Below are 27,835 nucleotides of genomic sequence, written 5' to 3'. Positions count from 1 at the left end.
TCAGAATGTAAATGTAAATGTTAATAAGCCCCTATGAAAGCAGAAGTTTTGGCAGTTTGTTGGTCTGTGTGTATAAACTATCAGCATTGATATTATAGAAGCGACTATTGGCGCTCATCAGTCTGGGAAGGGTTATAATGCCATTTGAAGTCAACAACTTTCTGTCACAGACAGATGATGACCTGATCCAAGATCAGTATAAGATAAATAAAATCAATATTGAGTTGTGAGTTTAGCGCAGGTACTCTTCTAAAGTCCATGAAAATAATGCAGTTGAAAATTAGTACAGCACAACCCCTTTAAGGTAGCAAATGACATTATCATTATAAAGAATGGGCCCTTCTACATGTACATGTATTTTTGCTAATGTAGATAGCCAGTAGATAAGGTTCCCTAAACAGCACCCACTTTACATAATAATGCAGTATTTCCACAGACACCTCAAAACCAACAACTAACTCCTGTGAAAGAATGCCAAGCAGGGTATTTGAGACCATTTGTTTGAGAAAGACAAACAACAACAACAAAAAAAAAACCCTTGGTGCAGGAATACAAGAACAATATAAACCAGACTAGTCAGCCCCTCTTTAAACTCAGAGACTAGAGACTTTTGTAAACTGTGACTTACAGTGAAATCTACAGCTGATGTGGAGGAATCTGGAGCCTTTTTTTCCTCGGAGATCTGGGCTTTAATCCCGGTGCCCACCTTGCCTCTGCAATAGGTGTTGGCTGTTGACTGTATACGCATGTGTCTGTTTGGCAAATAATAGAGTGTCAGGGCCTGCTGATTCATTAATCAAACCTAACAAGGTTTGGCCCATTAGTCTTTCTTATCATACCAGTACTTCACTAATGAATTTACAGTGTGCGTCTTGCTTTTATACACAGGGTCACACACGACATCTGTTGGTCAGTGATTGTTATTACACTTTATTTGGGATTTTATATAGGTTTTGAATTTCAGTACAGTATATTTAGCTTTAATTGATATTTCATGTCTGGATATCAAATGCATTATTATTATATGTTTTATGTTCTCTCGCTTGTGGTTTACAGTGACTTCTGGATCTGATAGGGGAAAAAATTGTTGTTTCTATGGCCATAAAAGGTGGTCCAATACGGACGATTCACGCAAAATAAACCACGGAGCTCTAAAGTGGAATGAATAGAGGTTCTGGTAATTCCATATAATAGTAAGCGCTCTTTATGTATGCAAGTAATTCAGAAAGCTTCTTGTTATGTGAAATGAACGACCGACGAGGTGGCACATTGAGAAAAAATACGCAAGGTATTTACACACAAACACGTACATAGTAAGAGCCTTGTTTCATTTTTGCTTTGCTAAATGTAGAATTTGTACTTTGCTCATATGAAAGCCGTCTCTCCGCCGTTACTGATTTACAGTTTGTGATAATATTTGCTTCAAAAGTGTGTGCCGTGACCCGGATTCGAACCGGGGTTGCTGCGGCCACAACGCAGAGTACTAACCACTATACGATCACGGCTGGCCACCCAAGACGGTTGACTGTAGGAATGGTGTGACATATAGTGAGGCATCGTCACCCCGACATTTAAAAAGAAGTTTAGGAGTCGTTTTACACCCTTCAAACTGAAGTGTGCGGTTTCGGGTCCAGATGAACAGAATCAACTTTTGAAGAGTTTCGGGTGGAAGTTCATTAGTGTGTAACTTGCTTTCATGGTCCAATGGATTGTAAACGTGTTTTGGTTTGTGATTTATCTTTTCTTTCTTTATTTCTATTATGAATTTAACAAAGATGTTCCTTAAATTTCCTCAAGAAAACGCCTATTGATTATGGATAAAATGCCGTGACCCGGATTCGAACCGGGGTTGCTGCGGCCACAACGCAGAGTACTAACCACTATACGATCACGGCGCGCCACCTCTTAAGGTAAAGAGTGACTGTCACCGCAGTGTTCAGAACCTGAAACTTTATTTCTGGAACGCATCTTGACGTATCTCACTGCTTTGTCATCTCGAATTTCTACAAGTTTGGCTCAACACTTTGTTGCCATGTGTCATTGCTACAGAAAGTTCTGTAGCTGTAAAGATAAATTCACGTTTGTAAGTTCAGTGGTAAAACAAACAAACAAACAAAACCCAACAATAAATATTTTTTTGACAAGCAGGTGATTGCATGGCATACAACGATGCAGGTCTGTTGCTCTGTCTCGAGTTTGGGGTGTGTTAGCATACGTGCGTCATGGATAACAACCACAAGACTGTTTCCAATAATTACCTTTATCTCTCCGGTGGGCTCACTGGTCAGACTCACAGGCCCTTTCGCCGTTTTAAGTTCTGCTTTCATTTTCAGTTTCTGTTTTTTACAGATAAATAGCGACTCTTTGACACGAAGGAAAAGCATCGTCAATGAGCAAGTGAGAAAGTTGGGACTTCACTGTCAAGGTTTACATTCACATATATCTAACACAATTGCCTACACGCTTAGATAAATGGTGGATTTAATTTTTAAAATAGCATTCAAAATGCCACGTGGCCTCACAATTTGAGTCAAGTACTGGTCTAAGATACGTGATGAAGAGGCCTCTTCTACATGAAAATGGGGAGGAGATCAGTGAAGCCCAGTTCCTCTGTTAGATGGTCATGTCTATACTTAGGTCATAGTGAATGCACTTGCCTGGAAAGCACTTTGTGTGGACTTCTGTGGTTTTAAATGTGCTTTAAAAAATTGGACCTTTCAGCACTACCTACTTATGCCACCAGAGTGCTCCAGACACGCATTATGGAAATCACTATTCCTACACTGTAAGAAAAATTCATAAAAGTACAGTAATCTACTGTATAAATGTGAAGGAATTTTCCGTATTAGTCATTTACAGGTATTTTTCTGTATTTCTCAACTATTCCAATGCACTGTGGGAAAAAGAACCCCAAAAGGAGGGAAAATTAAGAGCAAGAGCAACAATTAGACTTGTTTCAGGCTTCATCTAGATTTTGGACTCTGGAGTTGGAGAAACTGCCTTTAAATTTCTGTGGTAAGTATTAAAACTCATGTTTTCTTTTATTAAAATAATGTTTTTCAAAATACTCTGCGTTTTTATTTAGAAAGAATTTTTAATTTATTTGTTAGCTGGTTTCTGCTGTCTCCAGACAAGTCAAGAATAATTTGCTGACTCATTTTTAAAAAAATTATTATTTAGGTTTAACATGACTCAAGCTTTCCATTTTAGTTAATGTTAAAATAATTTTTACTGTGACACCACCTTTTTTGCCCTTCAGTGGCTGGACCAGTTTTCATAAATATTATAGTTAGCTGTCTGCGTCTCTCTGGGTATCCGATTGTTAAGTGATGACGTGAGGAATCCTACTTCCGGGCCTAAAGTAGTCTGTGTTTAATATGGCTTTTGTGTTGTTAACATGTTTAATGTTTTGTATTTTCTTCTATTTAATCTCAAAAAGCTCCTAAAACAGTCAGTGATCACTGTTGACCTCCCTCGGCTTTTATTACCGCTAATCATTTATTTAAGCTCAGTTTTTAAAACCTTAGGATGTAACTACAGCCCAGTCCATGCAGCAGTATATAAATGACTAACCTCGTATTGTGGATGGATTATCTCAGTTGTTCTCCTGGCTGAAGTTTGGTCCTTTTACAGCATCCTGCCATGCGATTACATTTGTTCCTGACCAACGAGAACACTCACGTTAACTTTTATCGAGTGGAAAAAAAGTTAGCTTGTTTATATTATGCTAACATAGCTGTGTCGCTAGCGGTCACGTAGTACATCATTATATACCAGCTAGCCCAACTTCAGTAACCCTACAAACATCACTGCTGTTTAGTTTCCTGTCTTCATTTATGCTGGAAGTGATAACAGAGCTGTACGTTTTAATTTGTTTCCAAAACCCTGCAGTCAGGACATGCTATATTGTATTTAGATAGAAGCTAGCGAGCTAACTTCCTGCTAACTTCTAACTCCGTTAAATGTCATAAATTCCGTTTTTATGGATGCCTGGATGTTAAACTCAATTGTTACACCTGGTAGAGCAGAACGCTGATCATTTTATTAAAGATGAAAGACTTTAGACAGTTTTTCAACTCTCAGTAATGCCATAGTGATCGTTTGATATATGGACCTGCAGCGGAGTTTAGGCCCAGACACGGCTAGTGACGTCAGACTGAACAACCGGATTGCACAGCTGTGACTGCTAACTAGCTAATTAGCAAAAGTCATTGATGTTGATAACTGGGAAAAGTGAGAACTTCATGGTTCTACTAATGTATAGAGGGGAAGAAATTATTTTAGGAATTTAATAAGTAATATATCAATACCTATGTGTCACGGTTCTGGGTCGGTTCGACCCAGCATTTTGAGTTTATTATGTTTTAGTTTATCTCTTGAATGATCGTCGTGTTACCTTTGTGATTTGTTGGTTACTATTTAAGTTCCATGTTTCTGTTTACTCGTGGTTAAGGATTTTTGTCCTTATGTTTTGTGTGAGTTTAGTTCTGTGTCCTGTCTGCGTCCTCGTGTAGTGATCTCTTGTTTCCTGTTTTATTGTGGTCTGTCTCATGTGAATGTGTTCAGCTGTGTATCCACCGTGCTCCTTCTGTGTGTTCTCCTTGCTGTCCGTCGTCATTCTCCGCTGCTCATCCTCCTTCATGTTCATGTCCTGGTTTGTATTCACTAGCTTAGTTGTTCTCAGTTTAGATAGCCTTCTGTTCCGTTTGCTGTTTGTCTATTTTTATTTTGTGTTCAATAAACCACCTCACCTTCATGAGTGCCTGCGACTGGATCCTCCTTTAATATTTCCACACGGCACACACTACTCGCCGTGACACTATGTTTTACAGTTGGCTCCATTGTACACTTTAAAGGGTTTCAGGCAAAGTTACACTAACCCTAGTTTAAGTCTCAGACCTTCCTTGCTGACGCTAACAAATGCTAATGTTAGCCTCGGTTGATTACAGCTGCTAGTAAAGACTTTTAGCTAGCTGACCAACATAGATTTGGTGGTTAACAGACTATAGTGGTAATATTATTAAAAGTTTAGTTTCACCTCAGCACATTTATCATTATGTCCATTTTGTAGCACATAGAAATGTTTAGTTAATATTTGCAGACACACATTTTCCCAGTAACTGTTTTTACTCCAACATTTGTTGAAAATGTAATTTATGAAATGCTGAGCAGCATTTCTAGTATGTGGAATATTTCTATCACCCCGTTGTGCTAATGTGATTAAATACTAATAATTATAACTAAAAAAATAAATAATAAATCAGTAATAACTATATTTTGATTGAAGTATAATGTAAGCGCAGTGCTGGTGGGCAGGGGTTTTATATGCCTTGTGGGGGATACTGACATAATATAAACTGTTATGTCTATATCAAGCTTTTAGCCAAATATAAGCAGAGATATTTGTATCTTTCTTGAAAATTTTTATCCTTAGAGATTATTTGAGAAATGGATCAACAGCTATCACTACTTGAAGCACTCTAAATCCTGCAGTGGAAAAATATCACTTATTTTACCTGTGATCATACAGTTTGGTTTTCCAGTGCAGAGCAATGGCCAAGAAAAGGAAATACTTCACAGAGTACTTTTTTACTTCCGTAAAAAACAGAAAATGTACTGGCAGAAAATTACCAGGACATTTTCCGTTTTTCTATGGATTTTTTTTTACACTGTATTTTTACAGTGACATTGGTCTGACGGTAAATAATGTCTGCTGTTCTTTTGCGCATCGTACAGGTCACTGTTCAAGTATTTAAGGTGGAGTGAGACAACTGCAAGATACAGACTGCAACTGACAGCATAATGTAGTGCGCCAGCCGTGATCGTATAGTGGTTAGTACTCTGCGTTGTGGCCGCAGCAACCCCGGTTCGAATCCGGGTCACGGCAGCGTGGTTGTGATTGCAGAGCAAGTAATTATAGCAGGTCAGCGTGAATGATTACATGCATGTTTTTTCATTGTTGGTACTGGATTGCCCAATCAAATTTCTTAACATAACCAGCTTTTCCTTACCTTACCTGTGAACTCATCAACCAGTTTTTTTTTTCATTTTTACAACAGAGTTTAAACTTCCATTGTTTTGATTCAAATTCTGTTCTGTTATTCTAATTCCGTTGTTTTCCGTTGTTTTCATTCAAACTCTGTTCTGTACATTCTAATTCCGTTGTTTTCATTCAAATTCCGTTGTTTTCATTCAATTTCCATTGTTTTGATTCAAATTCTGTTGTTTGTTTTAATGTGGAAAAAGTGGTTGGGACAGATGTTCAAACAGAAGCGACACGCGGCTGCAGTTACAGTCTGTATTATGCGTTTGTTCTTCATATGAATCTGATGTGTGAACGATGCGCACATTTATGCACGTGGCACAGTAAAAGCATCTGCATTAACACAGAGACATCTGGCGTTCTGACGGTAAATAATGTCTGCTGTTCTTTTGCGCATCGTACAGGTCACTGTTCAAGTATATATAGTGGAGTGAGACAACTGCAAGATACAGACTGCAACTGACAGCATAATACAGCGCGCCAGCCGTGATCGTATAGTGGTTAGTACTCTGCGTTGTGGCCGCAGCAACCCCGGTTCGAATCCGGGTCACGGCAGCGTGGTTGTGATTGCAGAGCAAGCAATTGGAGTCTCAAAGGCTGCAGGTCAGCTTGAATGGTTACAGTCATGTTATTTCATTATTGGCACTGGATTGCCCAATCAAATTTCTTAACGTAACCAGCTTTTCCTTACCTTACCTGTGCGCTCATCAACCAGTTTTTTCATTTCTACAACAGAGTTTAGTGTGGAAAAAGTGGTTGGGACAGATGTTCAAATCAAAGCGACACGGGACTGCAGTTACAGTCTGTATTATGCGTTTGTTCTTCATATGAATCTGATGTGTGAACGATGCGCACATTTATGCACGTGGCACAGTAAAAGCATCTGCAATTACACAGAGACATCTGGTGTTCTGACGGTAAATAATATCTGCTGTTCGCATCGTACAGGTTACTGTTCAAGTATATATAGTGGAGTGAGACAACTGCAAGATACAGACTGCAACTGACAGCATGACCTAGCGTGCCAGCCGTGATCGTATAGTGGTTAGTACTCTGCGTTGTGGCCGCAGCAACCCCGGTTCGAATCCGGGTCACGGCAGCGTGGTTGTGATTGCAGAGCAAGTAATTATAGCAGGTCAGCGTGAATCATTACAGGCATGTTTTTTCATTGTTGGTACTGGATTGCCCAATCAAATTTCTTAACATAACCAGCTTTTCCTTACCTTACCTGTGAACTCATCAACCAGTTTTTTTCATTTTTACAACAGAGTTTAAACTTCCATTGTTTTCATTCAAATTCTGTTTTGTACATTCTAATTCCGTTGTTTTCATTGAAATTCCGTTGTTTTCATTCAAATGCTTTTGTTTTCATTCTAATTCTACTCTTTTTATTCCAATTCCATTGTTTGTTCTCAAATTCTGTTGTTTTCATTCAAATTCCATTGTTTTCATTCAAATTCTGTTGTTTTCATTCAAATTCCGTTGTTTTCATTCAAATTCTGTTCTTTTCATTCTATTTCCATTGTTTTCATTCAAATTCCATTGTTTTGATTCAAATTCTGTTCTGTTCATTCAAATTCCGTTGTTTTCATTCTAATTCTGTTTTTTTCATTCAAATGCTTTTGTTTTCATTCTAGTTCTACTCTTTTTATTCCAATTCCATTGTTTGTTCTCAAATTCTGTTGTTTTCATTCAAATTCCGTTGTTTTCATTCAAATTCTGTTATTTTCATTCTATTTCCATTGTTTTGATTCAAATTCCATTGTTTGTTCTCAAATTCTGTTGTTTTCATTAAAATTCCATCGTTTTCATGTTAATTCCATTGTTTTCATTCAAATCCTGTTGTTTGTTTTAAACTTCCATTGTTTTCATTCAAATTCTGTTGTTTTCATTCAAATTCCATTGTTTTGATTCAAATTCTGTTCTGTTATTCTAATTCCGTTGTTTTCCGTTGTTTTCATTCAAACTCTGTTCTGTACATTCTAATTCCGTTGTTTTCATTCAAATTCCGTTGTTTTCATTCAATTTCCATTGTTTTGATTCAAATTCTGTTGTTTGTTTTAATGTGGAAAAAGTGGTTGGGACAGATGTTCAAACAGAAGCGACACGCGGCTGCAGTTACAGTCTGTATTATGAATCTGATGTGTGAACGATGCGCACATTTATGCGCGTGGCACAGTAAAAGCATCTGCATTAACACAGAGACATCTGGCGTTCTGACGGTAAATAATGTCTGCTGTTCTTTTGCGCATCGTACAGGTCACTGTTCAAGTATATATAGTGGAGTGAGACAACTGCAAGATACAGACTGCAACTGACAGCATAATCCAGCGCGCCAGCCGTGATCGTATAGTGGTTAGTACTCTGCGTTGTGGCCGCAGCAACCCCGGTTCGAATCCGGGTCACGGCAGTGTGGTTGTGATTGCAGAGCAAGCAATTGGAGTCTCAAAGGCTGAACAGAGTTAAAACAAAGTTAAAAACAAAAAGAGAAAGAAAATGCCAAAAATGCCAATAAACACCTGCTGCAGGTCGCCACAAGAGCAGCGCCCGTCTCACACCTCCTCTGGAAAGTGAGTGGCTCTCCACTTCCCCTTCTGTTCCTTCCTGTAATCAGCCCTGATGTATTAACAGACCTCTCTGCATTGAATCATATCTGTTATTAACCTCTGTCTCTCTTCCACAGCATGTCTTTTATCCTGTCTTCCTTCTCTCAGCCCAACCGGTCGCAGCAGATGGCCGCCCCTCCCTGAGCCTGGTTTTGCCGGAGGTTTCTTCCTGTTAAAAGGGAGTTTTTCCTTCATACTGTCGCCAAAGTGCTTGCTCATAGGGGGTCATGTGATTGTTGGGTTTTTCTCTGTATCTATGAAGCGCCTTGAGGCGACTTTTGTTGTGATTTGGCGCTATATAAATAAAATTGAATTGAATTGAATTAATCACTAGGAAGCTTCTAACAAAGACTGTATGAATGTGTACATTGAGGCAAAGTCAGCTTTCCTACATACAACTAATCACAACCCCTGTGTTTGTTTTGTCTCTCTTTAGAGGACTTAGAAGAAAAATACGAAGAGCAGGGTAAGCTGGGTGAAGGAGGCTTTGGGACTGTCTTCTTTGGAAAACGCAGAGAAGACAATTTCCCAGTATGGCTTTGTTAAGTCTAATTGTTGAATGTTGCCATTGTGTTTCTTAAATTTGTACAGTCTTAGTTCAAGCAGTAGGATCAAAGCCATTCCTTTGATCCTGACCACCTCTCCAACCACTCTGTGCTGGGGAAGGTTTTATTGTAGATACATCCTATCTGAAAGATCTGTTTCTTTTGATGTAAGCTTCCTGCGTTTACGACCCTTTGGTCAGCAGGAGGTCTGACACACACACACACACACACACACACACACACACAACACACACACACACACACACACACACATACATTCTCACATAACACACACACACACACACACACACACACACACACAAAAAAAATGCTTTGTCTTAGAACCATGTGGGCGTGGCTTTGTTCTGACGTGTTTTGTGTGAACTGTCTCCCAATAAAAGGTAGCAGGAGGAGGTCAGATCTGGGGGTCATTTTCGTGGTGGACACAGACGAGGCCTCCCTTGTGCAAATAATCGATCGATCGACTGTCTTGTTTTCTTCATGATGAATAAGTCTCTAGAATTAGTGGGGTTTGTGGAAACACAAACCCAACAGGCTTCTTATGTGTGCACTTTACAATTCTTCTAGTTCCTCCTGTTCTCTTTTTCTATAACACATTTTCTCTGTAATGCAGGTGGTGATTAAGCATGTTGCTCAGTTTTTAGTCAGCTACCTACCAGTGGTAAGAAATGTTTGTCTTTTTCTGTTGTTTTCCCCCAACGTGTACCTCAAAAGGCCTAATGTTTGAACACTGACCTTGATGTTCTGTTTCTCAAGCTTCTTAATGGTAAAATGACTGAGATTCCAAGGAGGTGGCATTGCTAATAAAAGTGGGGGCAGGACCAGAGGGTACGAGCAGCAATGTGACGCCCATTTTAAAACGACTGGTATGACTTGGAAGACGAACTCATTATGCTCTTTTAAAGGCCAAAAAAAACATAGACTTGGAAGCCTACCTGGCAAACAGAAGAATCTTTGTGCACGAGAGGGAGGTTAAGGTCAAGATAACATATATGGCAAACTTTAATGGCTAATGTAAATCTGATTATTTGAACATGTTTTCATTTGTCTGTCTGGTCATAATGAGACAGCTGGTACATGCAGCCGCTGAAATGCAATCCAAGGGTGTATACCATCGAGACATTAAGCCAGAACAATATTGTGTTTGACACATCGCCTTGATCACCCAGCATTTCTATGTGTCAAATTCATCGATTTTGGTGTTGGAGTCCTTTTAGACCACAAGCAGTCACATGAAGAAATGGTAGGTTGTCAGCCTCACTGTTTAAATGTCCTTGCCTGCCCACACGCTTAGTGTCCACATGAATTCCTTACCATGAATAATTACTCTCTGGATTTTAGGGACCAAATCAGCCGCTGTAAACTGGCAGGACTTTAATGCCACCACAGCAGATTGCGTCACAGTTTTGCAGCTGGGTGCGGTGATGGATTGGCTGGTACGTCACATCATCCCTGATGACAACAACACATCTGAGATGCACACTGACATTTCAGAGGGTAAGCTGAATGTTAATTCTTTAACCTGTCGCATTACAAGGCTTGAGAATTCTGTTTTCGGTGTTATCTGTCTTTATCTGTATCACTAATGCACACGCAGACTTATATACACACCAACATATAAACTCAAACCACTCTATTGTATTTCTGAACAGATTACAAGTTTAATTCATCCATCCATCCATTCATTCATTCACGTCCGCTTATCCTTCTCAGGGGTCGCGGGGGGCGCTGGAACCTATCCCAGCTGTCATAGGGCGAGAGGCGGGGTACACCCTGGACAGGTCGCCAGTCTGTCGCAGGGCCAACACACCAGAGACAGACAACCATTTGCACTCACATTCACTCGCACATTCACACCTATGGGCAATTTGGATTAACCAATTAACCTATCCCCACTAATTGCATGTCTTTGGACAGTGGGAGGAAGCCGGAGTACCCGGAGAGAACCCACGTAAACATGTGGAGAACATGCAAACTCCACACAGAAAGACCCTGGCCTGATGGTGGAATTGAACTCAGGACCTTCTTGCTGTGCGGCAACAGTGCTAACCACCGTGCTTAATTCAATTCACTTTTATTTATATAGCGCCAAATCACAACAAAAGTCACCTCAAGGCGCTTTATATTGTACAGTAGATACAGAGAAAAGCCCAACAATCATATGACCCCCTATGAGCAAGCACTTTGGCGACAGTGGGAAGGAAAAACTCCCTTTTAACAAGAAGAAACCTCGGCAGAACCAGGCTCAGGGAGGGGCGGGGCCATCTGTTGTGATGGGTTGGGGTGAGAGAAAGAAGACAGGATAAAGACTTTTTGTTTGTTTTTTTATTAGTCTTTTATTTATCCAGGTAAAAAATCTCATTGAGATTAAAAATCTCATTTCCAAGAGAGACCTGGCATCATGGCAACAAAAGTCACATACCACATAGGTATATAACATTTAAAACAAATACAATATGCCATACCAACATGTTTAAAATATACAATAACAGATCAAATTAAGAGTACATTAAAAACAATCACACTGAGTAAAAGAGCTGTTTTTCTCGTTCCTTTAAGACAGACTTTAACTCTCCCAAGGTAACCAATTCTGATAATTTCAGTTCCTTCTGCAGATTATTCCAGGAAGCAGGGGCAGCGTATTTAAAAGCCTTTTTCCCCAATTCTGTTCTGATTTTCGGGACAATCAATTGTATGATATTGTGCGAACGAAGGCTGTATTGGTTGTGGTTTTTACACATATAAACACATAAATAAGATGGAACCAGCCCAAGGAGAGATTTATAGATAAAGATCAACCAATGGGAGAGTCTGCGAATATGCAAAGATGGACATTTAGCAGCAGCATACAAAGAACAATGATGTACACGATTTCCATAGCCAGTAATAAAACCTAAAGCACAATGGTACACAGTATCCAACCTCTTTAGGTAGTGGGCAGGTGCATTCATAAAAAGCAGGTCACCATAATCCAATAAAGGTAAAAAGGTTGCACGAATCAAATGTTTTCTCACTTGGAGGGAGAAACAGGATTGGTTCCTAAAAAAGTAACCTAGTTTTAGTTTTAACTTCGACACAAGCCTTTGAATGTGAGTCTTAAATGACAAATTCTGATCTATGTTGATCCCTAGATACTTGTAAGATGTGACCATTTCAATTTCAGATCCTTGAATTGTTTTAATCTTAGGAGACGTAGCTAACAACTCTTTGCCATTTGAGAATAACATGAACTTGGATTTCTCTGGATTTAACACCAACTTAAGTTGAGTTAAATGGGACTGAACGACATCAAAGGCAGACTGCAGAAATTGCAGGGTTTGTGCTACTGAAGGGGATGAACAATAAATAATTGTATCATCTGCATAAAGATGAAATGCTGCATTTGACAAATTATCACAAAGGTTGTTTATGTAAAGAGAAAATAGCAATGGTCCTAATATGGAACCCTGCGGAACTCCTTTGGATACTGGGAGAAAAGAGGAAGAAGAAGACCCAGCAGCACGGACACACTGTTTTCTTGCTGACAAGTAATTTGAAAACCAACTTACAGCATTTACAGATAGACCAATATTGTTTAGTCTATTTAATAAAATAGCATGGTCAACTGTATCAAAAGCTTTTGACAAATCAAGAAAAAGAGCAGCACAGTATTTTTTGCAGTCCATTGAATCAACAATGTCATTAACCACTTTAATAGCAGCAGTTATTGTGCTGTGTTGTTTTCTGAATCCTGACTGATGTTGGGAAAGAACTGAATTAAAGAAGTCTTTCAGTTGTTCACTAATGAACTTTTCTAGAACTTTTGCTAGAACACACAATTTAGATATGGGCCTGTAGTTATTAACATCTGAAGGATCACCTCCTTTGAGCAAAGGGAGAACATAGGCAGATTTCCATATTACAGGGATCTCACTGTTCGAGAGGCTAAGATTAAAAATGTAAGTTATCGGTTCTGCTATAAAATCTGCAGCCAACTTAAGAAAATAGGGATCAAGTTGATCTGGTCCTGCAGATTTATTTAGAGCCAACAGATTTAAAGCCCTGTGGACCTCAAAAACATTTAGCGGAGAAAAACTGAAGGGTTGGACCACAGACTCAGTTTGAGCGGTTGCAGAGAGAGCCTCTTGTTGATTAAGCTGTTTTAAATCCGGATATAAAGATTCAAATAGAGATCCTGAAGAAACAAAATGCTCATTAAAGCAGTTTAGAATGTCGCATTTCTCTGTTAAAGTGTAAAAGAGTCTTTTACAACAAAAGTTGGCGTCTCATTTGTAGTTATGTCCCCATAAGAAGATTTTATTATTTTCCAGACTTTTTTAGGATCGTTCAAATGTTTAGTAGTTTTTGAAAGATAGAATTCTGATTTGGCCTTTTTAATTAAGGGAGTTGAACGGTTTCTGAGCTGTCTAAAAATCAGCCAGTCCGCTTCGGATTTAGATTTTCTGGCCTTAGTGTCATGAATCGCTGTGCGGCAGGCAGGAGTTGGACCCAAAATGCAGGACTCAGACTCAGGGGATGAACTCAAAATCACAGCTTTATTGGCTGGTCACAGAAAAACGAGCATACAAAGTAAACTAAGCTAAACTGGGAAACAATGGACTAAAACTCACAGGGAGATCCACACAGCATGAGGGACGACGCGACACTGACTCAGAGAAACACAGGGTTTAATACACTGGGGAGTAACGAGGGGAATGAGACACAGAAGGAGGGCACAGCTGGGAGAAATCAGGACTGACGAGACAAGCAAAGCAGGACGCATTCACATAAGACACGGACCTTCAAAGTAAAACAGGAAGTTTCACACAGAGACGCGAACTTGACACAGTGGAGACAGCAACTAAGAAACACAGAGACATAAACCATAAGGCAGAGGACTCTAAGAACCGAAAGACACAGAGGGGAACTCAAACATGCAGACACAGACTTACACAGAACAGAGGGGACACAGAGAAACATGAAGGGCAAGGGATCAAAACTAGAAACCATAGAATAACTCACAAGTACAATAATACAAACATCACAAAGAACTAAAAACGCTGGGTCAGGAGACCCAGGACCGTGACACTTAGCCCAGGCAGCATCCCTTTTTTTTAGTAGACTGGAGAGCTGAGGAGAAAACCAAGGGTTGTTTCTGCATTTTACTCTAAATTTGCGCATGGGGGCATGTTTATTTATAATTTTGATAAAAGCGTCATAAAAATAATTCCATGCCAGCTCAAGATCAGTTATCAGGTAGATTCTACTCCAATTATAGTCCCATAAATCATGAATGAAAGCTTGCTCACAGAAATGCTTAAAATCTTGTTTAAAAGCTATTTGTGGCCTTGATTTTGGGAGCTTCAATTGTCTGACTACAGCTACCACACAGTGGTCACTGATATCATTTGCGAAAACCCCAGTGTGAGAATATTTATACGGCATATTAGTTAAAAATAAATCAATAAGTGATGACTTTTCTGGGCATTTAAGATTTGGACGAGATGTGCTGTAAATTAGTTGTGTGAGATTATATGAATCACACATGGATTTAAAACTGTCTGAGGCAGAGGACAACCAGTCCCAGTTGAAATCTCCGGCCAGCACAATTTCATTAAAATCTAAAGTAGATAGTTTTTCACTAAGTGAAACTAAAGCCTCACTACTAGCTGAGGGGGGTCTATAACAGCCCACAATGGTAATAAAATAGCCCTTGAAAAGTTGGAGCTTGAGGGCAAGAAGTTCAAACTGTTTACGAACAGGTACCGATGAATCGACAGTAACATGGAATTTGCTTTTTACATAAATTGCAACACCGCCACCCTTTCTGGGGCGGTCGCAACGGAAAAGATTATAGCCCATTATTGCAATGTCTTTGTCAATAATTGATTTAGTAAGCCAGGTTTCTGATAACATAAGAATATCAGTATCTAACTCTTTCATCCAAATTTTCACAAAATCAAGTTTGGGAAGAAGACTTCTGACATTTAAATGAGTGATACCAAGACCTGTTCGAGTTTTAAAATCACAAGGAGTACTTAAGAATTTGCAATCTGGACCAGGATTAGGTTGCACATTTCCAGATAAAAGAAGCAGAAGAACAATAAAACATTTTCTTTTCACAGATTTTTTTTGTAGGATTACAGACTGATTTCTCTTAGTTCCCAATCTCTTTGGAGGGGGGGGATTGGGAAATAAAGCAGTAATATGGAATGAATAAATCAATGGAAATGAGATCTCTGCTGATGATCACGTTTGAGAAGCTTCTAAAAGATGTAAAATCCCACCTTGTTCCCTTTGAGAGGAGTAAGAAGTATGGTGTCTCTTGCTCCACAGACTGTTCCTGCACCTCATGTAGACAAAAAGCGGTCTTCATTACAGGGTGGTTCTGGGAATACAGGGAGTGCAGAATTATTAGGCAAATGAGTATTTTGTCCACATCATCCTCTTCATGCACGTTGTCTTACTCCAAGCTGTATAGGCTCGAAAGCCTACTACCAATTAAGCATATTAGGTGATGTGCATCTCTGTAATGAGAAGGGGTGTGGTCTAATGACATCAACACCCTATATCAGGTGTGCATAATTATTAGGCAACGTCCTTTCCTTTGGCAAAATGGGTCAAAAGAAGGACTTGACAGGCTCAGAAAAGTCAAAATAGTGAGATATCTTGCAGAGGGATGCAGCAGTCTCAAAATTGCAAAGCTTCTGAAGCGTGATCATCGAACAATCAAGCATTTCATTCAAAATAGTCAACAGGGTCCCAAGAAGCGTGTGGAAAAACCAAGGCGCAAAATAACTGCTCATGAACTGAGAAAGTCAAGCGTGCAGCTGCCAAGATGCCACTTGCCACCAGTTTGGCCATATTTCAGAGCTGCAACATCACTGGAGTGCCCAAAAGCACAAGGTGTGCAATACTCAGAGACATGGCCAAGGTAAGAAAGGCTGAAAGACGACCACCACTGAACAAGACACACAAGCTGAAACGTCAAGACTGGGCCAAGAAATATCTCAAGACTGGTTTTTCTAAGGTTTTATGGACTGATGAAATGAGAGTGAGTCTTGATGGGCCAGATGGATGGGCCCGTGGCTGGATTGGTAAAGGGCAGAGAGCTCCAGTCCGACTCAGACGCCAGCAAGGTGGAGGTGGAGTACTGGTTTGGGCTGGTATCATCAAAGATGAGCTTGTGGGGCCTTTTCGGGTTGAGGATGGAGTCAAGCTCAACTCCCAGTCCTACTGCCAGTTTCTGGAAGACACCTTCTTCAAGCAGTGGTACAGGAAGAAGTCTGCATCCTTCAAGAAAAACATGATTTTCATGCAGGACAATGCTCCATCACACGCGTCCAAGTACTCCACAGCGTGGCTGGCAAGAAAGGGTATAAAAGAAGAAAAACTAATGACATGGCCTCCTTGTTCACCTGATCTGAACCCCATTGAGAACCTGTGGTCCATCATCAAATGTGAGGTTTACAAGGAGGGAAAACAGTACACCTCTCTGAACAGTGTCTGGGAGGCTGTGGTTGCTGCTGCACGCAATGTTGATGGTGAACAGATCAAAACACTGACAGAATCCATGGATGGCAGGCTTTTGAGTGTCCTTGCAAAGAAAGGTGGCTATACTGGTCGCTGATTTGTTTTTGTTTTGTTTTTAAATGTCAGAAATGTATTTATTTTTTTTTTTTTTTTTTTTTGTGTCCCGTTTGGATCTTTAGCCATCAGAATTGTTGTCTTAAGGCCAAGAAAGATGCCAAGCGGATTTATTTTACCAAGTGGATCATCATGGCCTTGCCATATTGGTCCATTTGATTGACCTTTATTATAATTATGAATTTTTTTTTTTTTTCAGTTGCTACAAACGGGACAGACATGACTGGGGGATAGGACAGGGAGAAAGAATGAAAGAAAGAGAGGGAGAGAAAGAAACCAAAGGGGAGAAGAGATGGTGAGAAGGGGGGGAAGAAAGAAAAGAAAAAAACAACAAAAAAAAACAACAAAACAAAACACCTGGGTCACCTGTATGGAGAAAAAAAAAACAGAAGAGAAAGCAAACAACAAAGAGCAACATAATAATTAAAAAAAAAACACCATCACAATAAACTAGCTAGCAGTAGATATCAGTAGATACTAAATAATAAACGATATTGTGCAGCACGCAAGATAGACAGCGCACAATGTGCTTTGAGGCAGCAGCCAAGAAAGCTGTAGTCTGCGTCTGTGAATACCCGGGTGTACACCTGTGTGCATACCTGTGTGGATCAGCATGCTTGCATTCCAAAGGTTTCTCCATGTAATGATCTGCTAGGGAGTGTGGGGAGCCATAGCCCCGTCCTCCAGGGCATGAAGCAGGTATGGAGGAGATCAAAACTCCAGACATCCAGAGGCCCCCAGAACACAAGAGACCAAGGAAGACTAACAGAGGGGCAGCCGCGCCACTGTCCCAGTAAGAGCTGAGGAGAGTCCCAGATGAGGGCTCACTCAGCAGCCGCGGAGCAGAAGCCAGGGGGAGTTGCAGTGACGCGCTCGTGAGCTCCGCTGGCAGCCAGCTGTGCCTGAGTGACCGAGCCCCAGGCCGAGAGGCCGGGGGCACCCCACCTCCGAAGTGGCCCGAGCGAGCCCCAGGCTCCAGGCCCCGATAAGCGGCCGCCAAGGAGTGAGCCGGTGTGTACCTGGTCGCCCATCCCCAGACACAAAGAACCACCAACGCACCGACACCTGAGGGAGTCCGCCACTGGCAGGGGAAGTGGTGGTGGGTGGAGATAGGCCTCCAAACCTTGGAGGGCCTGAGATGTCCCCAGAGAGGTGGCGTCTGATACCCAACCTGACATATAGACACAGACATACAGGCACACACAGACACAAACATCCATTCCCACCCTCATGCTCTCATATGCACTTACTCCACACTCAACCAACGTGGAGACAGACATAAAGAGACGCTGTACACATGATCACACTCCCCAAGCGTACTCTACGAACCGGGTCTAGGTACCCTTGCCCCTGGAGGGGGGGAACTGCACCCAGACCCAGGTGGTGTTACCCTTTTCCCTGCAGTGGGGAGAGGCAGACCGCCCCGACTCCGCAGCAGCAGGGAGGCCCCACACTCCAGACCGCAGTCGGACGGCCAACTCCTCCTCCTAGCCCCCCCGCTCCAGCAGGCCGCAGAGAATGGGGGTGAGAGAAGACTCCAAACCTCCCTCCACCCGCTCATTGTAGTGTTGATGCATGTGTGTTCTAAGGTGCAATTAAAAATGTATATTGGTGAATGTGGAGATGTTATATTGGTTTCACTGGTAAAAATAAATAATTGAAATGGGTATATATTGTTTTTTGTTAAGTTGCCTAATAATTATGCACAGTAATAGTCACCTGCACACACAGATATCCCCCTAAAATAGCTAAAACTAAAAACAAACTAAAAACTACTTCCAAAACATTCAGCTTTGATAGTAATGAGTTTTTTGGGTTCATTGAGAACATGTTTTGTTGTTCAATAGTAAAATTCTTCAAAAATACAACTTGCCTAATAATTCTGCACTCCCTGTATACCAGGGCCAGTTGGCGAAACAGACCATCGTCTGCCGACGGGCTGTAGTGACCTTCTTGCTCATGGGAGGCTGAGTCATCAAAAGGGTAACTGGCAACCACAGTGCCACCATGCAGGCCCCCGACAGCACAAATCCCATCTCCTGGATCCATCTCATCACCTCGGGGATATCAGCTGGATCCACGTTAGACTTGCTTTTTATGCTTTTTGTTTTTGTTTCTAATGTCTCTGTAAAGCACTTTGAACCACCTTGTTGTTGAATTGTGCTATACAAATAAACTTGCCTTGCCTTGCCTTGCCTAGACTTGTCGAACTGGTCAGGAAAGCCTCCGCTTAGGTCCTTATTTTTGGCGTTATTTCGACCGCTGTGATCACCACTGCAGTCCCCCTCTGTGGACCTCTCAAAGCCGTCGGGACTCATGCCGGGCACGATGCAAACATCCGTGCCGTTAACCAGTTCAGTGATGCGCTCTTCCTCCCCGTATCTGGCCAGCAGGCAAACCAGCACCTGTCTGGACACGGCCTCGTTGCCGTGCATGTTCCCAACGTATCCAAATTTAGGTTTCCCCAGTGACTTTCTGTCGGGGTCCCTGGCGATCCGCATCACCCACAGCTGCCTGCCCTCCACGGACTGCCCCACAGTCGACAGGCCAGTCACGTGAGGGTATTTCTGGGCTAACGACTGCAAACGTTTAGCTAGTTCATAATAGTTGTAGTATATGTCGCAAGCCTCCACCGCTTCCTCCGTAGAGGCTCGGGCGCTTTGTGTGCCGAGCAGTCCCATCTTTGCCAAGAGAGACAACAAAAAGGAAAAGAAAGGCGAAAAGTGACACCCGTAGTTTCAGCGTCATCGAGACACGTTCCCAGTCAGCCACCATGTTGACCTGTCTTCTGAGCCAGTGTTGTGTCCCCTCCTTGTGGGACAGTTTGAGGTTTCATCTGCCTTCTTGGCTGGGTGTTATATTGACAATCCGAATTGTGATCTCGAGATGCTGTGGAAGAAAGACGGAGATTAATAACAGATATGATTCAATGCAGAGAGGTCTATTAATACATAGTGAGTGAGAAAGGTGACTGGAAAGGAAAAACTCAAAGCATCATGGGAATCCCCGGCAGCCTACGTCTATTGCAGCATAACTAAGGGAGGATTCAGGGTCACCTGGTCCAGCACTAACTATATGCTTTAGCAAAAAGGAAAGTTTTAAGCCTAATCTTGAAAGTAGAGATAGTGTCTGTCTCCCGAATCCAAACTGGAAGCTGGTTCCACAGAAGAGGGGCCTGAAAACTGAAGGCTCTCCCTCCCATTCTACTTTTAAATACTCTAGGAACAACAAGTAGGCCTGCAGAGCGAGAGCGAAGTGCTCTAATAGGGTGATATGGTACTACAAGGTCATTAAGATAAGATGGGCCTGATTATTTAAGACCTTGTATGTGAGGAGCACGATTTTGAATTCTGGATTTAACAGGAAGCCAATGAAGGGAAGCCAACACAGGAGAAATATGCTCTCTCTTTCTAGTCCCTGTCAGGACTCTTGCTGCAGCATTTTGGATTAACTGAAGGCTTTTCATCAAGTTTTTTGGACATCCTGATAATAATGAATTACAGTCGTCCAGCCTGGAAGTAATAAATGCATGAACTAGTTTTTCAGCGTCACTCTGAGACAGGATATTTCTAATTTTAGAGATGTTGCGCAAATGGAAGAACCCAGTCTTACATATTTGTTTAATATGTGCATTGAAGGACATGTCCTGGTCAAAAATGACTCCAAGGTTCCTCACGGCGTTACCGGAGGCCAAGGTAATGCCATCCAGAGTAAGAATCTGGTTAGATACACTCTAAGAACTAAAACTGATAATTACTTAAATATTTTGGTGCAACACTTTTACACTCAAAAATAATGAGTAAATGCAAAAACAATCACATCTCTTAAATACACCTTATTGAGTAAATCCAACTAAAATGGAATAAGTTGTTATGAACAATTAAAGATGTTACAGTAACATACAAAATTGAGTAAATACAATTGAAAATGTAAGTTAAAACAACAGTAACCAAAGTTCAAACTACATAAAATATTAATTAGGAAATGCTGAAATGCTTGGCACATTTAAACCTACACCATTACAATTATTTGTTTTTAAATAATGGTTCAATTTACTTAATATTTTAAGTTAACTTAAGCAAAAACGTTAATTACAATTAAGTGTTTATTTTATATATATATATATATATATAGACACACCACACACACAGGAAAAAAGAACCACGTCAGTTCAACATTGTTCACAATGATTTATTTTAAACAGCTTTTTTGTGAATCACACATTTAGCAGATTCCTTCTCTGAACACAGTGAGCTGAAATCTGTTCTACATTCAGTGGATAAAACTTGGATAAAATTTCAGTCAACAACAGCCTTATATAATAAAATTGCATCCAAATTGGCATGCTTGATAAAACTCTGTAAAACTGGCATATTGATGCTAACAACAAGAAAAATGTACCTGCCATACAAAGAATAAAAGTGGCTCAAGTGAACGCAGTGCTTTACCTTTTCAGAAAAGGTCAAATGACAAAAATAAAATTAAGATCCCAAAAAAATATAAATCCTGAAAAATAAAAAAAAACTTTTGCACTGTGACATAGTTTTTGAACATCTTATTTTGATTCCAAAAAAATTGGGAAGATTATAACTAAAGAGTGACCAAAAAACATCCATAATTTAAATAAAAAGGTTTCAAAAAGGATTGCGCTAAAAAAAAAAAAAAGAAACCATACAGAAGATACTCTCCCATTTACACCTTAATGTGAATCTGGAAAGTTAATACAAAAACACAGTTTAAGGTACAAACATTATTTATGAACAGGAATGTCAACACAATGTAATCCCGCAACTGAACCTTTTGATGAGCATTACATGTCACTTAACAAGTCTAGCACTTTAAGAACAGCCCTGTGAAATTTTGTCTACAATGAACAGAGGTCATTTTTCAGTCTTTGAACCTTGACAGAAAGGTTTCCTGGATCCAGCTCCATGAACACTTTTTGAAATGCTTCAAATGTGCATTTGAAATTCTTGGGGTATTTCAGATCCAGAGCATAGCACAGTCCCAAAAGATAGCAACAGGCTTTGCTCAGATTCCCAAGTTTGCCCAGAACAGTAAAGCCTTCAATAACAATACCCACATCAGTAGGTTCGCCTGACCTGTCTTGATTCTGCAGCAGGTAAATCTTCATCACCTCCTCAGCCAAAGCCTCTTCAACAAAGACAGCATCAGCACCGTCCTTTAAAAAGAGAAACAACTGTTTTAAGCTCACATATTTCCAAACATTGAAACAAAAAGTTTCATTTGTATGACATCACCGGTACTCATAATATGTGGACACTGTGCTCCAAAATCTTTGAGCAAATGCTATTCTTTTGTATGCTTTGAAGTGTTTTTTTTTTTCTTTAGAACAGTATCTTAAAACTTTTCTATGATCTCACAAGCTAAAATAAACTACTAATATTCCTAAAACAGATTTATTGCACCAACCTCAAAGGTTTTGATTAAGGCACTTGGATCCTCTCCCAGATGGTCAATGAGACATCTGATGACGACTTCTCGTTTTTTCTCGATGGAATTTCCACTCTGTAAAACAGGAAGTCTCAACTGAGGCAAAATTTGCACATTTAAAACATGACTTACTATTTCTAGCTTAAACATAACTATTTTTTTTCTGTTGTTGACCTGTTTTCACACCCACCATCAAGGTAAGAACACCTGTGGAGCTAAAATATTGAACAGAAACCTAAGAAAAGCCGTTTTTAGTGGAAGGGCCTCTTCAATGCTGTGTTGGAACGTTTTTGTGGTTAGAAAATGCAATCTTCCTTACCTGAAGCAGAAGGTTTAACTGTGCCCTGTGGCGTTGTCCAGCAGCACCTTTCTTGGCTTGAAACAAGGACAGGAGTTTGGATGAATACAAGTCCAACGATGACATGAACTTTGGTTCAAGGTTCAGGGTCGTGATCCTATGAAACTCTGCACTGACCTGGATGGGAGAGGACAAAAAACCAAGGACAAAAAAATCTGAAGGCCAAAATTCTGATTCAATCAAAAAAAAAAAAAATCTTTAAGTGGAACTACCATTTTTTGCAACCTGGACCTTATTTTCTAACATGCAAAAGATTAATTTACTCATCCAGACATAAATCCATATAAGTGGAGTTGTTCAGTATGCAGACTAAAGCCTTAACATAAAGTATTATCATCCACTAAGCTTCTAAATTTTATGTTATGAATTGCTTGCACTATTTCCCTGTGAGATTGTATAATCTTGGAGGGAAGAGGCGGAGCCAGGTTGCCCTCTGAACCATCGTCTGCCAGGCAGCGATGCGAGAGGAACACACCGCTGAAGTGGCGCAAATATTCAGAATCGCGTCAGTAGCTTTACAGAGAAAGCCTTTCAGCTCCTCTGGCAGCTCTGCTTCCTCCACCTTCCTGGAGATGACAAACGCTAGCAAGGCAGTGTTGTTAGTCACTGCAGCTGACTGAATAGTGCATTGATGTGCGTGATCAGTGAACCTTGCTATCAGCTGGTCAAGTTTGGCGGGATGGGCCAGTCGCTGTCCAACGACCTTGGTCATTTTGGTGCCAAAAACTGAAGCGAGGCTTGGCTCTAGAGGGGGAACAGGCGGAAAACTCCGGTCTGTGAAGCCCTCTGTGAAGCCCTAGGTAGAGACCGGCGCTCTAATCTTCGCTGGCTCTGCTGCTGCCTCAGAGAGGTAGGTCATCACCGCCGGGAACTGAGGCCAGATGGGATCTGGGCAACGAGAGTGAGCGGAGTCATACCTTCCCTCCAGATCATCCGATGGGGGTGGAGCAGGCTGAGGGACGGGAAGTCCCTTCTCACCAGCTGCTTCCTGGATGATGCCAGGCAGATCCAGGAGCAGCGCACCAACAACTGGGAGCGGCATCCTCGCCGACATGTGAAGGCCAGGGGTGGATGAGCGTCCGCTCATCTGCCTCCCTTCTGTCGCCAGGCTGCCCAGCTGGGAGGCAGTGGAGCTGCCACCACTGCCGTTTTCCTCACGGTGGGTGGAATCATCCAATTCCGGCCCACCATCGAAGAACTCGATGGCTTTTTCCAGCGAGTACCTCTCTCTTAGCGGGAACGCCTCCTCAGCATCAGCCTTGAAAAAGGCTGACCTCCGCTGCTTTTCCTCTGGCGGGAGGAGCTAACAGGAGCGGCAATAGGATTAAGGTGTGAGGGCGAGGTCCGCATGGTGAGGACCGAGGCAGCCCACGCAGACGGCATGTCGGTCATACGACATGATGTAGCCGGTCTGGCAGGATGGACACAGACGGATGGTCTCGCTGGACATCTTCTGGCTGGCTGAAGAAAAACGGCAGAGCCGATTTCCTGGTCTCACCGTAACTTATACTAGACCAGGGTGAGGCCCACACAGCAGGTGGGCGTGGACTAAAATACTTCAGTGCTGCGCGCACAAGGGGAATACCCACTTAAAGGGCTGCGCCTATACTCATAGAATCTGGGGTTACAATACGTAACCAACGTTTCATAAAAATATTAAATTACTCTTCACTCTTTACTCTTCAGTAAAATCTAGTCTGTCGTTATGTGCTCCAGAGTTAGATAAGTGAGACAAAGGCACTTTGCAATCAGCCCAGTCATTCTTCAGTCAGGTTACATTAGCTTAGCCTAAAACAAGTTAAGTGAACGGAAATTACTAGCATTTATTGTTCCCTAGGCTTGGGAATGGTTTCGATTAGAACCATTCTGGTTTTGATTCAGATTCCTCATTTTGATTCAAACTCCTAGCGATTCTAGAGTCTTATGACAAATTAAAGCAACCTGGCTGCTGCAAGATCATCAAAATCACTAGGATGGTAGCAACATGTTTTTCCTCATTTATCTTATGATGGGGGATCTAACAGACCAAATTTTATTTACAAGTGGATATCCCTTTAAATGTTCACTTACTTGGGAGATGTCAAACAACGCCGGCCATCTGTCCTTGATGTCGCTGACACTCAGCTGTTGGCTGATAATATCATGTCTTCTATGTGCAAAGGTTTTGCACATTAAATCCTTGATGGCTGTGCTGTTTTTCTTCTTATACTCCTCAATCAGTTGTTGTCGCTCCAGCTCTTGCTGTTCTTTACTATCTTGTCCTGGATAGTGTGGCAGAAACAGCACTTCTCCTTTCCGCGCCTTCTTTATGTTCTTCGCTGGAGCCTTGTCATCAGGGTGCTTGTTCTTCAGTGAGTTGCAAGTAACCTCTGGAACTCCAAGACTTCGTAACTTTGACCTGTAATTTCCCATCTTGTATTTAAGACTATACATCCATCCCATCCAGCCATTACGACTGCCTGGCTCTGTCAGACATGGGTGCTTTTTGACCAGAGCCTCTGCCACTTCTCCAAACTGAAGGCCAGTAGGGTAGGCTGTGTAGCTGTACATATAATCAGCTAATTTTTCCATTATATCTGACTTGACTGAAGTATTGTTCAGCACAGTGCCATTTTGAACAAAGACTTCATTGGCATTTTTCAGTACAGTCTCTGTTGCCACAGAGAAAAGTGGAATGACAATTTCATCTGGCCATGTAGTCTTCAGAGGACTTTGAAGAGGGGAGAGTATGACAGTGTTGTCTGAAGACAGAGATGATCCATCTGTTTGGTCCTCTGTGGTTTTATAGATTGAAGAGCTTGAACTTTCATTCAGTGAACTTACATCTGAGGGATTTTCACACTGAGGAATCAATGTAAGCACTACTGATGGAATGACCACAGCTTTGACTGTACCCCTATCTTTGATTTGGTTGGGAGAATGAAGTGTAAAGAAATCTCCAAATGAGTCATCATAATAGTGCAATGTGAAATCCTCAACTAGCCCAAATGTCTCTCTCACTGTCTCATGCAACTCCTCAACAGTCCTGGGTATTCCAGAAGAGAGCACAAGCTTCTCACTCTGTTGTCCAAAAATTACTTTCAAGGCAACGGAGTCCATCTGCAGAATAAAAACCACAAGAAAAAAGAAAAAGAAAGGGGGTGTCTGAGTCTTTCCCCTTACACTAACAAACAATGTGACGTTTTATTGACACCATTTGCTTGCCTTCAACACGATATGGTGTTAAGGGGTAAGTGTCACCAAGTACTCTGGGATGTATTAGGTCATTTTCCCAGAAGGATCCAGGTAAAAAGAGTCACAGATTTTACATCTAATAGTTGGAAGGACCTCACACTCTTCCGTTTCATGCGAACTGTGAGACCTAGACAAGTGTGAGCCTAAGGCACCCCATGTCTTAAAAGAGCAAGGACAATTCAAATGAAGACAGGGTATGGAATAGCCATGACCAAATGTACCATGTTTCACTTGATAATGTTTGAGTAGTGACACTTTTGATGACTCCTCATGTTTGCAGAGTTTACACTGCCATCTCATCACCTGTGACCTAAAAAATTGTGAGAAAATATGTCTCACAGTATGAAGATGACAGAATGGTGTATAACCATATTTACACAGTTTTTGTATGATTAACTGATTGAATAACCAATACTCACTACCAATTCAGGTGGAGGATACAACTTACAAATAAGTCAACATGGAACAAAGTACAATACTTAACCACATTGAAATAATCTGAATCACATCACCACGCTGTATAAATAAAAAGATAGTATGGTGACACTAGATGACAGACCATGAACTCATCAATATATTTACCGAACTGAAAAATTCTCAAAATTTAGATTTGGCATTTGTATGACCCACCACAAAACCAGTATAAATATTTAGGTGGTATCACCATCCACTACTCAGCTTGTATAAAACAATATCATATCATTCCAAAATTTAACACATCAAGTCCTCTGAGTAAAATTACCTGCTTTACTTTGTAGTTGATGCAGATTTTTTTCTCCTGGTGGTGAAGATGGTGCTGAAAAAATACAAATCAAAACTTTATCATTACAAAACATGTCACTGAGTAATCTGCCATAACATCAATCTCTTATAAGAAATTTTAACTTTGATTGAAATAAACATTTATTTATGTAAATTGGGAGTAACTATACTGGAAATGATGGTACTTTTGGCTTGACCCAAAGGACCAAAGCTTTTTTTTTTTTTCATTATTTTCTGGGATCTGAAAGGAAGTAGGGCCCCGAGTCTAAATTTACTTAAGGCCCCATAGTACTTTGGACCGGCCCTGGATGAGGTAATCTGCTGACCCAGGCGGTCCTCTCAGCTTTCTCTCAAAAACTGGCCCTGTTCGGGACAAAGCTGAAAGCAGCATCTTATATGCTCTGAAAGACCCCACATAGAACAAGAAAGCTAAGCAGCATGGTTGCTGCTATGAACTGTTCCGCGGGCAGATCTTCTTAGTTACCAAAGCCATTGATGACGTCTGTTCATCTCCTGAACAACCTGACAGAGTGAGTCAGGCCGCGTGACTACCGCAGCTCCCGCACCGCGACTCAACAGGGCCATTTTCTAGAAATGTCTGAGCACACCTGCTTTCACGTGGTTCCTAAAATGCCCCCAATTAAACGGTCAGGTCGCTGGTACCGGGACATTCCGGTCAAATTACCCGGAACGCAGATAGCGACTCAGAACGTAAAAGGATAAAAGGGCGCGGTTTCCCGCCGCCTTGACTGGAAGACGGGTTGAAAACTTAAATTAACGTGCACAAACACGCTGCGAAAAGTGAGCCACCATGACAAACGCTTTCTTCAGAACATGTTATAAAAGAACGGTGTGGATAAAGACAGCTAATGTAAGAATTGGTCACTTACCTGAAAAGGTTACCAAGTCTGCAGTGGATGTGTGTCTGTCTCTTTCAACGTGCAGAAAATCTCCCATGAGGCCATACTCCTCGCGCGCGGTACATGCCAAAGGTCATTAGTCTTACTCAAAGTTTTAAGTTAGTATTGGGGGACAAAATTATATTGATTTTGAACCATTAATAATTAAAGTTAAAGACAATGATAAGTATGAATACCAGTGTCTCAGTTATTTTGAGTACTTTCTATGAGATATATTGAGTAGATTTAAATAATGCACCCTGTTTCAAATACAGAATTTTTTCTTT

General features: G+C 41.1%; 1 protein-coding gene and 6 non-coding genes across 7 annotated transcripts; 4 read left to right on the top strand and 3 right to left on the bottom strand.

The window, feature by feature from the left end:
* Positions 1-1,433: 1,433 nt before the first annotated feature.
* Positions 1,434-1,505, bottom strand: trnah-gug. The gene has a single exon. It is a non-coding gene; the product is annotated as a tRNA-His (tRNA).
* Positions 1,506-1,823: 318 nt separating this feature from the next.
* trnah-gug lies at positions 1,824-1,895 on the bottom strand. The gene has a single exon. It is a non-coding gene; the product is annotated as a tRNA-His (tRNA).
* A 3,920-nt stretch (positions 1,896-5,815) lies between these two features.
* Positions 5,816-5,887, top strand: trnah-gug. The gene has a single exon. It is a non-coding gene; the product is annotated as a tRNA-His (tRNA).
* Positions 5,888-6,526: 639 nt separating this feature from the next.
* trnah-gug lies at positions 6,527-6,598 on the top strand. The gene has a single exon. It is a non-coding gene; the product is annotated as a tRNA-His (tRNA).
* Positions 6,599-7,070: 472 nt separating this feature from the next.
* Positions 7,071-7,142, top strand: trnah-gug. Its single transcript has one exon. It is a non-coding gene; the product is annotated as a tRNA-His (tRNA).
* A 1,239-nt stretch (positions 7,143-8,381) lies between these two features.
* On the top strand, positions 8,382-8,453 carry trnah-gug. Its single transcript has one exon. It is a non-coding gene; the product is annotated as a tRNA-His (tRNA).
* An 11,220-nt stretch (positions 8,454-19,673) lies between these two features.
* Positions 19,674-27,535, bottom strand: LOC120726465. Its single transcript, XM_040020064.1, has 6 exons — positions 26,630-27,535; positions 24,724-26,197; positions 22,615-22,770; positions 22,275-22,370; positions 21,742-22,023; positions 19,674-19,730 (listed from the first exon to the last, which is right to left on the bottom strand). The coding sequence occupies exons 2-6, from the start codon at positions 25,750-25,752 to the stop codon at positions 19,674-19,676; spliced, it is 1,620 nt and encodes a 539-aa protein (XP_039875998.1). The 5' UTR covers positions 25,753-26,197; positions 26,630-27,535.
* Between the last annotated feature and the right edge of the window lie 300 nt (positions 27,536-27,835).

This window comes from Simochromis diagramma, unplaced genomic scaffold (genome assembly GCF_900408965.1).
Source record: "Simochromis diagramma unplaced genomic scaffold, fSimDia1.1 OVJJ01000753.1, whole genome shotgun sequence".
NCBI lineage: Eukaryota > Metazoa > Chordata > Actinopteri > Cichliformes > Cichlidae > Simochromis > Simochromis diagramma.
The sequence above is the reverse complement of the archived record's forward strand: the minus strand, read 5'-3'. Positions and strand labels throughout refer to the sequence as shown.

Bases quoted from the DNA above. Each gene is read 5' to 3' on its own strand.
- LOC120726465 (XM_040020064.1), bottom strand. From the start codon at position 25,752: ATGGACTCCGTTGCCTTGAAAGTAATTTTTGGACAACAGAGTGAGAAG. The intron at 22,024-22,274 runs GTTGGTGCAATA...CTCTTTTTAAAG, and splicing joins CCTTAATCAAAACCTTTGAG to GACGGTGCTGATGCTGTCTT. The intron at 19,731-21,741 runs GTTCAAAGACTG...TTTCTTCCACAG, and splicing joins CAGGAAACCTTTCTGTCAAG to CATCTCGAGATCACAATTCG.